The 14,941-nt window shown below is 42.6% G+C and overlaps 1 protein-coding gene across 1 annotated transcript in view; it reads right to left on the bottom strand.

Annotated features, from left to right (window-relative positions):
* FRAS1 (Fraser extracellular matrix complex subunit 1) overlaps positions 1-14,941 on the bottom strand; it is a 680,896-nt gene that overhangs the window by 264,419 nt on the left and 401,536 nt on the right. Inside the window, exons 24-26 of the mRNA XM_089676214.1 lie at positions 13,457-13,597; positions 2,089-2,229; positions 971-1,111 (exon numbers count right to left, since the gene is read on the bottom strand). Of these exons, the coding sequence (XP_089532340.1) occupies positions 971-1,111; positions 2,089-2,229; positions 13,457-13,597 (423 nt within the window). The remainder of the gene's footprint in view (positions 1-970; positions 1,112-2,088; positions 2,230-13,456; positions 13,598-14,941) is intronic.

The raw sequence follows: 14,941 nt of genomic DNA, 5'->3' as shown, positions 1-14,941 counted from the left end.
CGCACGAAACGCGTCAGTAAGGGGCTACAGCACTAGTACGTCACGCTGCCGGCACCATATCGGTCCCGGCAGCCATCTTGGATCACCATACTGGTCAGTGGTTTTTGTTTATTTACCTGGCTAATAAAGCACCCTCTGTTCATACGGTATCACGCTATGGGCCTCCTTTTTTCTGAGCTCCTCGAGGTCCTACAATCCACAGAGGAGGCGAGCCATCCATGGGCAGTTGATGTCGATTTAAGAGGGGCACCAGACCTGACCAGACCTTTAAAGGGGACACACTGGTTCTTTGAGATTGATATCTCTAAATGCGCAGTGTGATTGCGTATCTGGTGAGTGCGCAGCCTTTACACTTTTCCTCATCACCAATCATTAGGACCAGCAATTTGGATTCAGAAGACTTTTAGGCACCTTAATATTTGGACTTCTATCTGACACCGTGCACATGGCGAGTCACTGATTAGTGACGCATTACACCTATTTATTTTACATGCATTTGCACTATGTCACTTTTGTCACTTATTTTGGAACTGTCATCTAATATATTGATGCTTTTAAACGTCATGTTTATAAGTTGCTACTAAGTCTCGATATGTGATATATGATGTATGGTTTCTTTTATCATATCACGACTATTAGTGTTTTACACTTTCTTATAAGCCCTACACCCTGCTGTTTTCATGCAAATATTTTGTGAATTTGAGTGCATTATAATATTTTGTGCAAAAACCTGGGTTGTCAAGCGAATGGATAGGTTTAAATACAGCCTACGTAATTAGCTCAAAGTTTTCATCACTACATACCATTTATAAAATAAGACATTATGCTTTCAGTGCAAAGCAGACCGACCACTAGCTTAATAACAGGTATACCATATCAAATGTGTGTGAATCATGCTGCTGAAAGACATTGTGTAAAAACTAAGAACAATATCTCTGTAATGAATAAATGTGAACATTTAGCTTCTCACCTTCACATCTTCTGGTCCTAATATTTCCCAGAAAATCTATCCCACAGTGAGGCACACAGTGGTGGTTCTTTAAAAATGTCTGGCTGTCACAGATTTTACATTGCCGTGAGTGATCACATTCAAGACATCCAGAAGGGCAGTCTATAAAATAAAGATACTTTAGTAATACCCATGTATGGCAGTGAAAACCCTTTAACACATTGACTAGATTCTTAATTTTTGCTATGTGACTGTAATTTTCAAATCTGAAAACTAAAAAACTGTTGAAAATAAGTGTCCTTATCTAGGTTTGTTAACTTTTTACATTGAGAATAATGTGTTGATTTCATTTTAATAACAGAAATACAAAGCAAAATAGCAAACACACCCTTTTTAAATGGTAGGTGTTAAGATAAACCCTGATATATTTATCTCTCTTATATAAAATCCATTGTGACAAAATGCACAAATACTGGTCATTAATCTCTGCTGAAGGGGGAGTAATAGAGTTCAGACAAAGCAATATAATGTGTTTCTATGCCTAAATGTTAGTCCTCTAAGCCAGTGGCCTCCAAACTGTGGTCTATGGGCTTCATGCGGCCTTTATCCGGGCCTCACTATTCCTCCCACTGATACGAGACACTATATTTCTCACCAACACAAATGATAGCACAGCTATACTTGGAAAAGAAGGTAGCGAAAAGCACATGTGCTGATTCAAACTGTTTGGTGAATTGCACGAGTACAGTGGTGATCCTAATGCAGATATAGATGGGAAATGATTCTGAGGAAGATATCTTCCCTGTGTATGCCCATTCTTAGTGGTTAACAGTGTGGTTAACAGTGTGATTTTGCATTACTGGGGTCACCAATCCATTTCCCACCAGGCAAGCTACATGTGGGTAAATGCTCTCTCTGTGTTTGAGTAGGTTGCTCCTGTTCTTTCCCATAATCCAAAAACATACAGTAGGTAAACTCTCTACCATAAATGGCTTAGAACAAAATCTTTAACTGTAAAAAATTAAATTGGATTGTTAGTTCCACGGAGGCAGGGACTTATATGAGTGGATTATGGTCTTCATAAAGTACTGTAGAATATATCAGCACTATATATGTGGATAAAATAAAAGTGTCCTTACCAAGGCATCTTTGATCAGAGTATGACACAAGATGGTGCTTTCCACATTCAGTAACACACTGTCCATCAAGCAGGTAGAATGGGGCCTCACACTGACTACAATGACTAGTATCAGTGCAGAACAGGCAGTGTTCTCCACACTCTGTAATAAACAAAACAAGAGAATAAATATTTTACATATGCCATAGCATCATATACTTTTCACTTGAATGGGCTACAATATGCTCATTTATTGCAGCAAAGAAGTTCAAGGGCCAAATTTTGGCCCTGAGCCATGCAAGTTATTACAAATGTGTTTTGCCTTAATTGCCATGCGTTTTGTCACGTGACAATCGTAGCAAAATTACACCACGTTTTGGGTGCCAAAGATGCCTTTTTTTGCTGCAATTTTTGTGTGATTTGGAATCGGGGGAAGAATCACGCCTATGTGTACATGGAGCCTAAAACACAAACAAACTAGAAGGATTTAAAAAAGGTTTGAGCACAAGTAAACTGTTTTCATCTATCAGTCTAGAATATTATATTATAATAAATAATAATAATAGTATACAATAATTTTCCCAAGGTTTTTTTTACTTCAAAGGTGCCTCAGTTTTGTACCCTATACTTTTTTAACTTTTGTAGCCTACTTTATTACAATATTTTACTTTTTTTGAGACAGATACATATTTTTATTACCTAAGTTTAAGGTAAAAAATTGCATTTTTCTGTAATGTTTTGTAATACAAACATTTACTTCACTCCTGCAAGTCCACATATTTACCTAAAATTATAACTGACAAAACCTTCTGACTAAAAGGATATCACATCGTTTTGTACTGTAACAGCAAGATTGTAAAATACAAAGCCAATATTCACTTTTTAATTTATGATTTTTGACGTTACATTGCAATGTATATTGGAAATAATCTGTTTTGTAAATTGAAAGCTGAGTTTGTGCTGACACAAATAAGCATATACTGTAGGTTTGCGATAAGTAAAACTCCAAACACTGTATATGGAAATATGTGTGAAGCTCAGGCATTAAAAACACAAATGTCATCCAAAGCATCCAGCGTATTTGTTGAGGCCCGGGAGCTAATGCAGAGAGGAGATGTTGTATATTGATTTTACATTTTTAATATTTGTTTTTTCACTTTTTTTCTGCAGAGGATTAGATCAGAAAATACCAGTTCCTGCCCCCCCCCCCCCCCCCCTTGACCTCTGTCTACTGCAAAAGAGGCTTATACTAGTGATGCGTGGCTCATTGTTATCAGCAGATAACAGATCACTATTATAGTAATCTATTGCTGGGAAGTCAGATCAGCTCTTTTCTAAAATATGGCTACTCTAAGTGCAGATGTCACAAATGTTATTATGACGCTTTTTCTTTAAATAAAATGTGCATGCAGTGGAGTTGATTTACTAAAGGCAATTAGGCTGTTCACTTTGTAAGGGAATTTTCCCCAGAGTAGAGTGAATGAGGTGAAGCTCTGCTGATTTCCATTATCTACTCCTGTGCAAAAAAATGCAGTTTTTTTTAACTTGGTGAAGTTTCACTTTGCAAAGAATACCAAATCATAAACAAGTTCACTAAGCTCTGAGGTACATTCCCTTGCAAAGTGCAACTACACTTGCAAAGTGAAAAGCTTATTTGCCTATAGCAAATCAACTCCACTGTGTTGGCCTAGGTTGCTAAAAAGCACTCCAAAGCCAGCCATGCATGGATCAAAATTCATCCGGTTAAGCAAGGACGGGCTGAATTTCGATCCATGTATGGGCACTGTGAAGCTACCTTGTTAAATTCTCTCCACTCAGGGAAGATCCGCTCATCAGTGTATTCTGAAGGCAGGAAAGTATATTTGCTGTGAGAAAACAATAGTTCAGTGGGAGGAATCCCCATACCACACCAAGTGTGAGAATGGGGGAATCAAGTCAGTTTTATGTTCAATTCATTGGTTGAATGAGAAAAATTGTCTCATTTGTGGGCTGCCTTAGTCTTCATTTACACTGGCTTTCCTGAGTTAAGCTTTTCTAAGCGCAAGATAAGTCATCTAGGAAGTATAAACAATTTTTATGCCTCCCAGATCACTTTTCTCTCACCAGTCTCATCTACTTGATCTTGAAAAAAAAAAAACTTTAATTTCTGTGTTATATTGGTGAATAAATATATACAAGGAAGCAGCAAATTTCAGGCTGCCAAAACATAATTGGGCCAGGCTCAGCAATGCGCTTCAAGTTTTCCTCTGACTGACTGAGATGGAGAGGCGAGTGAATGGTGTCACTCATTCAGAGAATCCAAAGCTTCCTCTGAATGGCTTCCGGAACACAAAACTGTATACTGTATGTAACTGAGGTTACAAAAAGTTTATAAAGCGCTCACAGCAGTCACATCTGTTTGTGAAGGTCATAGTTCGTTCGGATCAGCTTAGTCAAAACAAACTATTTTAAAGTGCAGAAAGCTGGAGTTAAGCTTTAAAGTGGTTATAAAGCCTAAACAATTTTACCTTATTACATTCCTTGCATTAAGGTAAAAAATGCTAAGGCATGATAATTGCCCCCTCACCCACCCGTACACTTACCTGAGCCCTCATTCAATCCAGCGCTGTGCACATCTGCAGCTTTTGTCTCTCTTCACTTCCTAGTCTCACAGGATTTGCTAAAGGCAGTGGGAGCTATTGGCTCCCGCTGCTGTCATTCAAAGCCGGTGATGAGGGAGAAAGCGGAGGGGCCAAGCCCCGATGTCTGTGTCTGCAGATGCAGACAGCGGGGCTTGGGAACAGCCCCCAAGGGTTCCATTGAGAAGAGGAGGAGCCAGGAGTGCCGGCTCAGGTCCCAAGAAGAGGATGTTTGGGGTCGCTCTGTCCAATTCTATTGCACAGAACAGGAAAGCATAGACCTGTTTCTTATTTTTTTTAAATGCTTGTGTTTATGATCACCTTGATGAACAATGAACTTCTCGTACATGCTCTGTTAACCAATTCAATACCGGGCAATTTTACACCTTCCTGCTAAGGCCAGTTTTCAGGTTTCAGCGCTCTCACACTTTGAATGACAATTGCGCGGTCATACAACATTGTACCCAAACTAAAATTTTATCATTTTCTTCACACAACTAGAGCTTTCTTTCGCCGCTGGGGTTTTTATTTTTTGCTAAATTAACAAAAAAAGACCGAACATTTTGAAAAAAAAACATGTTTTTCTTTGTTTCTGTTATAAAAGTTTGCAAATAAATAATTGTTCTTCATAAATTTAGGCCAAGATGTATTCTGCTACATGTCTTTGGTGAAAATAACCCAAATTAGGATGTATTTTTTAGTTTGTAGGAAAGTTATAGAGTTCACAAACTATGGTATAGATCTGAATATTGATCAATCCTGAAGTACTGACAGCCAATCTAATTTCTTGAGGTCCAAGAATGTCAGAACAGTACAGATATCCCCCAAATGACCCCTTTTTGCAAAGTAGACAGTCCGACGTACTTCATAAGAGGCATGGCGAGTTTTTTGAAGTTGTATTTTTTTTGTCATAATTTTTCGGAAAATGAAAAAATTAAAAAAATTAGTTTCACTATTTTTTTTTTACATATTGTCACCAGTGCAGTACAGCGTCATCATATAACTGGCATGGCGGTGAACAGGGACACTGACTGGTGACAGTATGAAAAAAAAAATATATATTTTTTTTATTATTTTTTATTAATTTTTTTTTCTTTTTTTTAAGATTTTTTTTTCATATTTCACTATGACCAAAGTATTACAATGTTACCATAGTAACATTGTACTACTTTGGGGAAGTGATCAGTATTTTTTTTTTTTTTTTACACAATTTGCTTATAGCAAATAATTACTTTGCTATAAGCAAGCATTTACCTGAATGACATTGATTCATTCAGGGTTTTTTATTTTCTGTGCTTAGCTGTGATTTGGCCACAGCTAATTACATGACATGTGCATGTGATTAGCTGTGACCATTTACAGCTAGACACTAGTATACAATGGATGGCATGAATGAAGCCATCCATTGTATACAACTGTCATGTGACCTGCTGTGATTGGTCACAGCAGGTCACATGGTACCGGCAACGGGGGCCGATACTCAGATCTGTCATCGGCCGTGTCCGAGGTACACGGTCGGTGACAGGCTGCGCGGCTGTGAAGGAGCGCGATCTGCGCATGTGCGGGAGGACGCCATATGGCATCCACCCCGAATGCTGATTATTATTATTATTATACAGTATTTATAAAGAGCCAATAGTTCACTCAGTGCTGTACATTACAAAGGGGGACAGAACATGTGACAGAACAACAACAATACAATGCAAAACATGAGGGGATCGAGGGCCCTGCTCTTTTGAGCTTACAATCTAGGAGGAAGGGGATGGTAGCACAGGAGGAGATAGCTGTGGGGGATGGGGTGGTAGGAAGAGTGGAGGAGGTTGACAAGTTAGCAGGGGGTGGGGTATGCTTCCCTGAAGAGGTGGGTTTTCAGGGTGCGCCTAAAGGAGAGGAGAGTAGGTGATAATCTGATGGGTTGGGGCAGGGAGTTCCAGAGGATGGGTGACACCCTGGAGAAGTCCTGGAGGCGGGCATGGGAGGAGGAGACCAGGGAACTAGAGAGAAGGAGGTCTTGTGAGGAGGGGAGTGTGCGTGCTGGGTGCTACTTGGATATTAGGTCGGTGATGTAATTTGGGGCAGTATGGTGGATAGTTTTGTACGTCAGTGTTAGAATTTTGAGTTTCATCCGTTGCGCAATCGGAAGCCAGTGGAGGGATTGGCAGAGGGGGGTGGAGGAAATGGAGTGGTTAGAAAGGTGAATGAGTCTGGCAGCCGTGTTCAGGATCGACTGAAGCGGGGATAGCCAGCGGCGAGGCAGGCCAGTAAGGAGGGAGATACAGTAATCGAGTCGTGATATGATGAGGGACTGCATGAGCTGTTTAGTGGTTTCTGGGGTTAGGAACGTGCATATTTTGGCGATGTTGCGGAGGTGGAGTCTGCATGAGTTTGTTAAAGATTGGACTTGGGGCTGGAAGGATAGGTTGGAGTCCAGAATGACACCAAGTACTCTGGCCTGTGGGGCGGGTTTGATGGTGGCGTTGTTGGATGTGATGGAGAAGTCAATGGGGGGTGGTGTGTGGGCTGGGGGAAGACAAGAAACTCGGTTTTGGAGAGGTTTAGTTTAAGGAAGTGGAGCGACATCCAGTCTGATATGTTGCTCAGTAGGTGTGTGATTCGGGCAGAGACTGAGGTGGGGGGTTGAGAGATAGATTTGTGTGTCGTCGGCATATAGGTGGTAGTTGAAGCCATGAGAGTGTATGAGTTGGCCAAGGGAGGAGGTGTAGATGGAGAAGAGAAGGGGCCCGAGGACGGAGCCTTGAGGGACCCCAACAGAGAGGGGGAGTGAGGGGGAGGTGGTAGCATTATAGGTAACGCTGAAAGAGCGTTGTGACAGGTAGGATGAGAGCCAGGAGAGAGCAGAATCTCTGAGGCCAAGGGAGTGTAGTTCTTTGAGGAGGAGGGGGTGGTCGACTGTGTCGAAGGCCGCAGAGAGGTCAAGGAGTAGGAGCACTGAATAGTTGCCATTAGCTTTGGCGGTTAGCAGGTCGTTGGAGAGTTCAAGTAAGGCAGTTTCGGTGGAGTGTAGGGGACGGAAGCCGGACTGTAGGGGATCAAGGAGGTTGTTGTCGTTGAGGTGAGAGCTTAGGCGGGTGTAGACTAGGCGCTCGAGGAGTTTGGGTGTAAATGGGAGCAGGGAGATGGGTCTGAGGTTGTTCGGGTCATTGGGGTCCAGGGAGGGCTTTTTAAGTATGGGGGTGATGTGTGCATGTTTCAGAGGGGAGGGGAAAGTGCCGGAGGAGAGGGAGAGATTAAAGATGTGGGTGAGGGAGCGTAGGATGGAGGGAGAGGGAGGTCGTAGGAGTTGTGAGGGGATAGGATCGAGGGGGCAGGTGGTGAGGCTGACATCAGAGAGGATCTTGGAGACTTCCTCGATGGTAGTAAGGTCAAAGGTGCGGAGTGTTGGGGGGCTTCAGTATGAGGAATGTAGGGTGTGGTGGAAGTGGAGGTCAGAGCAGTGGTGGGGCCGTAGGAGAGGGATGAGGGGGTAGCTGAGTGAGGGGGAACGGGGTTGGAGGGAGTTTGAGCAGCGACTAAGTCCCTGCGGGTTATGTCGAGGGAGAAGGGGGATGAGGGGGTAGCTGTGTGAGAGGGGACGGGTTGAGAGGGCGTGTGAGTTGCGGCGATGTCCTTGCGAATTGTGTGAATCTTGTTTTTGAAGTGATTGGCAATCTCAAGGGCGGTGAGTGAGGTGCTGGGTGGAGGTGGGGGTGGCGAGAGTAGAGAGTTGAAGGTGGAGAAGAGTCAGCGAGGATTGGGCCTTGATGAGGGTCAGGAAGTAGGCTTGTTTGGCTGCGTGGAGGGAGGAGGTGTAGGTGTGGAAGGCAAATTTGTAGCGGGTAAAGGCTTGTTGGGATTTGGTTTCGCGCCATAGACGCATAGGGTTTTGGTGTGATCAGTCTGCCAGGGCTGGAGCGGTCAGGGTCTGATGTTGCGTGTGGTTAAAGGCGCTAGTGAGTCAAGGGCAGTTGTTGTAGGCAGTCATAGCCAAGTCGGGGCAGGACAGGGGGAGGATGCTGTCGTGGAGTTGATCAGCTGCAGAGTGGAGGGGGGCAGAGTTAAGGTTGCGGAGGTTACGGCTGGTAGTAGTGTGACACTTGGAGGGGTAGGCGTTGGAGGACGAGGAGATAGAGAAGGTAATCAGGTTGTGGTCAGAGAGAGGGAAGGGGGTGTTAGTGAGGTTGTGGGGAGCGCAGCGGTTGGAGAAGACAAGATAAAGGATATTACCGTCAGAGTGGGTGGTGGATTGTATGCACTGTGCAAGTGCAAAGGAGGAGGTTAAGTGGAGGAGATGGAATGTGGCCGGGTTGTCGAAGTTGACAGGGATGTTGAAATCCCCAAGGATGATGGTGGGTAGCTCAGAGGAGAGGAAGAAGGGTAGCCAGGAGGAAAAGTCATCCAGGAAGCGGGATATGGATCCAGGAGGCCGGTATATCACAGCAATCTTGATGACATTTGCCGGCCGCCATTCGGCCATAGGGCGGGCGGCAAATGGTTAAACACACAAGTATTGTTGTATCTGTTTGATAAGTGCAATAAAATATCTGCTGGTCTCGACAAACATCCAAAACCTGTGTACACTTCTTATGTTGTTATCTCAAGCAGCCCAGTTAGTCCTCCCAGTTGTTATAATGGAACTATAGAACAAACAGCCTCTATGCTAGGAGAAATAGGATAGGACAAAATTTTAGTAGCAGTATAGCAAAAGACCACTGGGCAGGGCTGGCAATATTCAGTCCACAAACATAACTCAAACATTTTGTTATATCTGTTTGATAAATGCAACAAAATACCTGTGGATCTTATCAGAGGTACAAAATCTGTATACACTTCCTGTGATATCCCAAAGAGCCCATTTAGCCTCCTTCCAGTTCATATCTTAGGACTGCATGTATGTTGTTGGGAATAGCATAGGGGGGAGGTTTGAGTAGTGTGGCAAATGACAGCGGGGCAGGACTGGCACCACTTAATCCACAAAGCTGTTTGCAATCAGCCCACAAGTAGGAGCTCAGTGCATTTCTGACATAAACAGGTAATTTTCTGTATTTGGATAAAACCTAGGGAAACAGTCATGTACTGTACAGATGTACTGAACATGCTTTTTTAAAAAATAAAAATGTAAAAAATATAAAACCGCAGTTTTACCATTTGTCATCCTGTTATTTCAAAATGCAGATTGCCGCTAGGTGTCACAGTAAGTGTTAAAATACCCTGTGCTGGCAGCACATATGAGAGTCATATCGCTGTTTTCACACACAGTGCAGCAACCTGAATCTCCAGAGGTCTGCCATGTTCACCTGAGCACTGATCCAACTCTGACGAGCTGCCAGCACAGAGTATTTGAAACCTTTCTAAAGCAGTCAGCAGTTAAAAAAAATTTAAAAGGGAAGCATATTTATTACTTTATATGCTGTCCTGGAGCATTACACTAATACATTGTATATCAAGAGGGCTCAGTTAAACTTTAGGGACATATAAGACTTTAATTTGTTATAGTGTTTTAATAAATTCCCTGCTCAAATTCCTTCTATAAGTTTTCCATTGATATTAATCTTTTTATTAGGCAATATACAATTTCAAGTACTATGTTTACTATATGGACAACAGAGCCACATAAAAAATATCAGCACATGATCATAATTATAATGCACGTGGGATACACTTAGAACTAACAAGAAGAACAACTTAGGGAGGAGACCAGAATAAAGCAGAGCTAAAGCATATTAAAAAATGATGAATCTACCAAGAGACAATAGTAATATGAGGAGGATGTTAAGATGAATGAAAATAACAGAGAAGGAGGGAAGAAATGAGCCTTTAGATGACAGTGGAATGCATTAATATTTATATAGGAGATGCTGATGACCTGATTATCTCATGGCTAGGGAGGAAACAGGGGAAAGAAGAAGTACATTGTAAAAGGTCATCAATGAGAAGTTAATAAATAATGGATTGTCAGTCAGCCAAGGTTATATCTGCGGGAGGTAAAAACGTCTGTGAATCTAGTATTTCATGTTTATTTCCAGAACGAGAGCATCATTACTTCTCTGCGTAGTAAATAAATGTATGCAAATTCAATTTCCAGTACGTTAGCTATACAGATGGAGTTGCTCTGGCAGTCAGTTATACATACAGGAATGAAGAGGGAGGCCGTGAAATGTGGCACTCGCTGTCGGGAATGGAGGTACATATAAACAAATTAAAGCTCTCTGCTGCACACCTGGCTATAACCATATTATTGTGTGGTAATATACACTGTTTTTCAATTCCAGATTGAAAATAAACTGAAACCACATGTGTCAAACACTAAGGGGAATACTGCAGTGTACAGTAAGAAAGTCCAAAGAGGTCCCAATGGCAATAGAAACATATAATCAGCAGTCATAAACTGATAGAGTATGTGGGGAGCTGGACAGATGTAAGTGTGCCAAAGACAGTGTGTAAGGATAAAGAGGGTAATGATATGATTATGCAGCATAATTTAAAGTACTTGCTCTGTACCCATGCAAGATTACATACAGTGGAACTTAAAGATCGGGGTTCATCAGGAGCACTTGCTATAGTGTGCAATTATGTATGGCATACTTGCACATTATTACAACTCAACTCTCAGTTTGCCATCCTCTAGTGAAGATTGTTCCAAACTTTCCCTCACCACTCAACAGCCACCACTGCCATCTTTACAGAACATCTTTTTGCTGCCAGCGTCTTCCTTTTTCAGCCATAGGGCTACCAGTGATAAAACAACTCCTGCATAACTGTGATGGAGCAGAATTATATCATTACTACGTTTCACTCTTTGGAATTTAACAGATGCCAAGGTTTGTGGGTTACAGGCAATGTAGGTATTAAAAAAAACTAGTAAAAGGGAAAGGACTTTTTGGGCAGATGAGGCACACACAGGGGTTGATTTACTAAAACTGGAGAGTGCAAAATCTGGTGCAGCTGTGCATGGTAGCCACTCAGCATATAACTTCAGCTAATCAAATTAAGCTTTGACAATAAAACCTGGAAGCTGATTGGTTTCTATGCAGAGCTGCACCAAATTTTCCACTCTCCAGTTTTAGTAAATCAACCCGATATTCTCCTTTACCAAAAACTCTGTCTACTAGCAATATTTGAAGACTTCAGTTTAGCTTTAACCACTTGCCTACCGGGCACTTATACCCCCTTTTTTACCAGGCCAATTTTCAGCTTTCAACGCTGTCGCACTTTGATTGACAATTGTGCGGTCATGCAAGATTGTACCCATATGAAATTTTTATAATTTTTTTCTCACAAATAGAGCTTTCTTTTGGTGGTATTAAATCACTGCTGGGCACTTTACTTTTTGCGCTATAAACAAAAAAATTGCCAAAAATTTGAAAAAAAAAGTTTCTTTGTCCCCATTATAAAAGTTTTCAAACAGATAATTTTTCTCCTTCACTGATGTGCATTCATGAGGCAGCAATGATGGGCACTGATAGGCGGCACTGATAGTCAGCACTGATGGGCACTGATAGTCAGCACTGAAGGGCACTAATAGGCGGCACTGATAGGCAGCACAAATGAGGTGGCACGGATAGGTGGCACTGATAGGCAGCACTAATGAGGTGTCACGGATAGGCGGCACTGATAGGTGGCACTGATGATGGGTACTGATAGACAGCACTGATAGGTGGCACTGACTGGTGGCATTGCTAGGCATTGACTGGCGCAACTGCTGGGCACTGACTGGCACAACCGCTGGGCACTGACTGGTGGCACTGACTGGCAGCAATGCTGGGCTGCATTGATGGGCACTGTTGGGTGGCACTGGTGGGCGGCACTGATGGGCACAGGTAGGTGGCACTTCTGGGCACAGGTAGATGGCACTGCTGGGTGGTACTGGTGGGCACGGGTGGGCGGAGCTGGTGGGTGGCGCTGCTGGGCTCCGATCATCAGGGCACTGATCATCAGTGCCATGATGATCTGTGCCGATCCCTGCTCTGACAACTGCCGGTTCTCGGCAGTACTTTTCTCACGCTCTGACAGCGTGAGGAAAGTGCAGCCGAGAACCGGCAATTGCATTTCCCGGTGATCAGCGTGTCATTGGACACGGCTGATCACGTGGTAAAAGGCTGCTGTGATTGGCCTTTTACCACATCACGTGATCAGCTGTGTCCGTAGGACACAGCGATCACGGAGATCGCCGGGTGCGTGCCCCCGGGGGCACGCAGGAGAGCGCGTTCTGGGAGGACGTCATATGACGCCCTCCCAGAACTGGCCAGCCGCAGTGTAGCCGTCATTCGGCTATCTGCGGTTGGCAAGTAGTTAATGAGCCACCCCCCCTTGCTTAAATGTACTCAAGATATATTTGCTACCCCTGCTGACCCATTCAGCCGCTGGAGAAAAGTAAAAAACAATTGTATAGGCTCCAAATCAGTCTGGTGGGGGCTTATACAAAGCTAAGGACCTTCCTCCCACCACCACATGACATTGATGCAATGTGGAAGGAGATAGAAAGGGTCACATGTTCCCTGCACTTATAAGTATTGGATATTGTTTCAAATCATGGCATTGCTGTCCTCTTCTAAAAATGCCTATTGTCTGTCTGTCTTTGTCTTTAATACATTAGGCCATTGGGCTTCAACAAATATTCAACAGTAATCAGTTCAGAAAATGGCAGCCTCTATATCTTTCTAAGTTTCCATTGTAAGAAACAGAAAATTCTTATATCATATCACAAACAACCTGTACCTGTAGTTTGGCTGGTTCTCCATCCTCAAAAATTACAAGGCACACATAAAAACGTACCTCTGCACGTGTCCCGATGCTTGTAGTAGGAAGGTGGGCAATGCTCAACACAAGCTCCATTATGAAGGATGTAGTGTTCCATACACTGCAGGCAATCAGTGTTCAAAGGGCCCTTGCAGGCATTGCAGCTCCAGTCACACTCTGCATTAATAAAGGAAATATTATTAACAATGTGAAAACCTTCAGTTCTCGTTTTAATTTGGAATTTCATATTCTAAACAGACTAAATATTATATCAAATGAATCACTCACTGTATCCAAGGGAATAGGCACATTGCTTATATTCCTAAATGAGCTTGTGCCCACACTGATTTCATACATCCCTCAACATTAGGTTATGCCTCTGACATGTTTTGTTTGGAAACCTCAAACACTGACAACAGTTGCTCAGGGGCAGATAAAGGGACTGGCTGAAAATGAATCCATATGGAAAGTAAGATCCAGTGCACTAGGTTAAAATCGCATAAAGCCCGAAGCAAACATTTATTATATTGCAACTTATCAATTCTTAGATGTGATGGCTATATTAATTTCTTTTTAGGCTTTCTTCTACTTCCATCTGGCGATCTGGACAACAAATTTGTTGTTTTATAAAAGCTCAAACTCTCCAGCAGAATGTATCAGTTACCGGGATAAGGCAGACCATTTGACACTGGCAAGGGTGGTTAAAATGATCAGCTTTTATTTATTCATGTAAAATCTTTATCCCAAATGGAAAACAACTGCTGTAACTGATTATGAAGTGTGAGCTGGAGTGTGGCTTTATTTAGTTACTGATCTTAAATCTACTAATACATTTAACACTCCCCTCCCCACCCCCAAGATTGATAATGCTGCTGTCTGCTGTGCCACTTGTCCTCATTGCTACAGACTGGTGTCTCACCAATACAGATGTGTTACTGGTCAGGTCACTTGATGAAAACAGACAGAAAAAGACAAAAAAAAAGAAAATTGATGCAGCTACATCTAATGATTGGTAAGCTGCAATAAATTACATTTTTGGTTTTGGGTTAATAACACTTTAAAGTGTAAGCTCACGTAGAAAAAAGGCCACTTTGATCCTATATATATATTTATACATTATGTTTTCATATTTTCAAGGATATGCTCATATGCTATCACCCCCTCAACCCCCCCCCCTTTATACTTACACAAACCCACATTCAATCCAGTGCTATGCCTGCCTGCAGCTCTGCTCTCCCCTCACTTCCTAGTCTCACTGGCTTTGCTGAGGCCACAGGAGCCATTGGCTGCCATCAATCAAAGCCAGGGATGAGGGGGCAGGGCCGAGTCCCACTGTCTGCGTCTATAGATGCAGACAGCGAGGTTTGGGAGCGAGCTCATACAAGTGCCCCCAAAGAAAGCATATTCCAATGGGGGCACTAGCCAGAGAGGAGGAGCCAAGAGCATGGGATCCGAAAAAAAGATGTTCAGGGCTGATCTGTGCAATGTAAGTATAAACCTGTTTATTATTTAGAAACAAAA

This window comes from Staurois parvus, unplaced genomic scaffold, assembly GCF_062004578.1.
Source record: "Staurois parvus isolate SC_StPar_1 unplaced genomic scaffold, SC_StPar_1.0 ptg000013l, whole genome shotgun sequence".
Lineage (NCBI taxonomy): Eukaryota > Metazoa > Chordata > Amphibia > Anura > Ranidae > Staurois > Staurois parvus.
The sequence above is the reverse complement of the archived record's forward strand: the minus strand, read 5'-3'. Positions and strand labels throughout refer to the sequence as shown.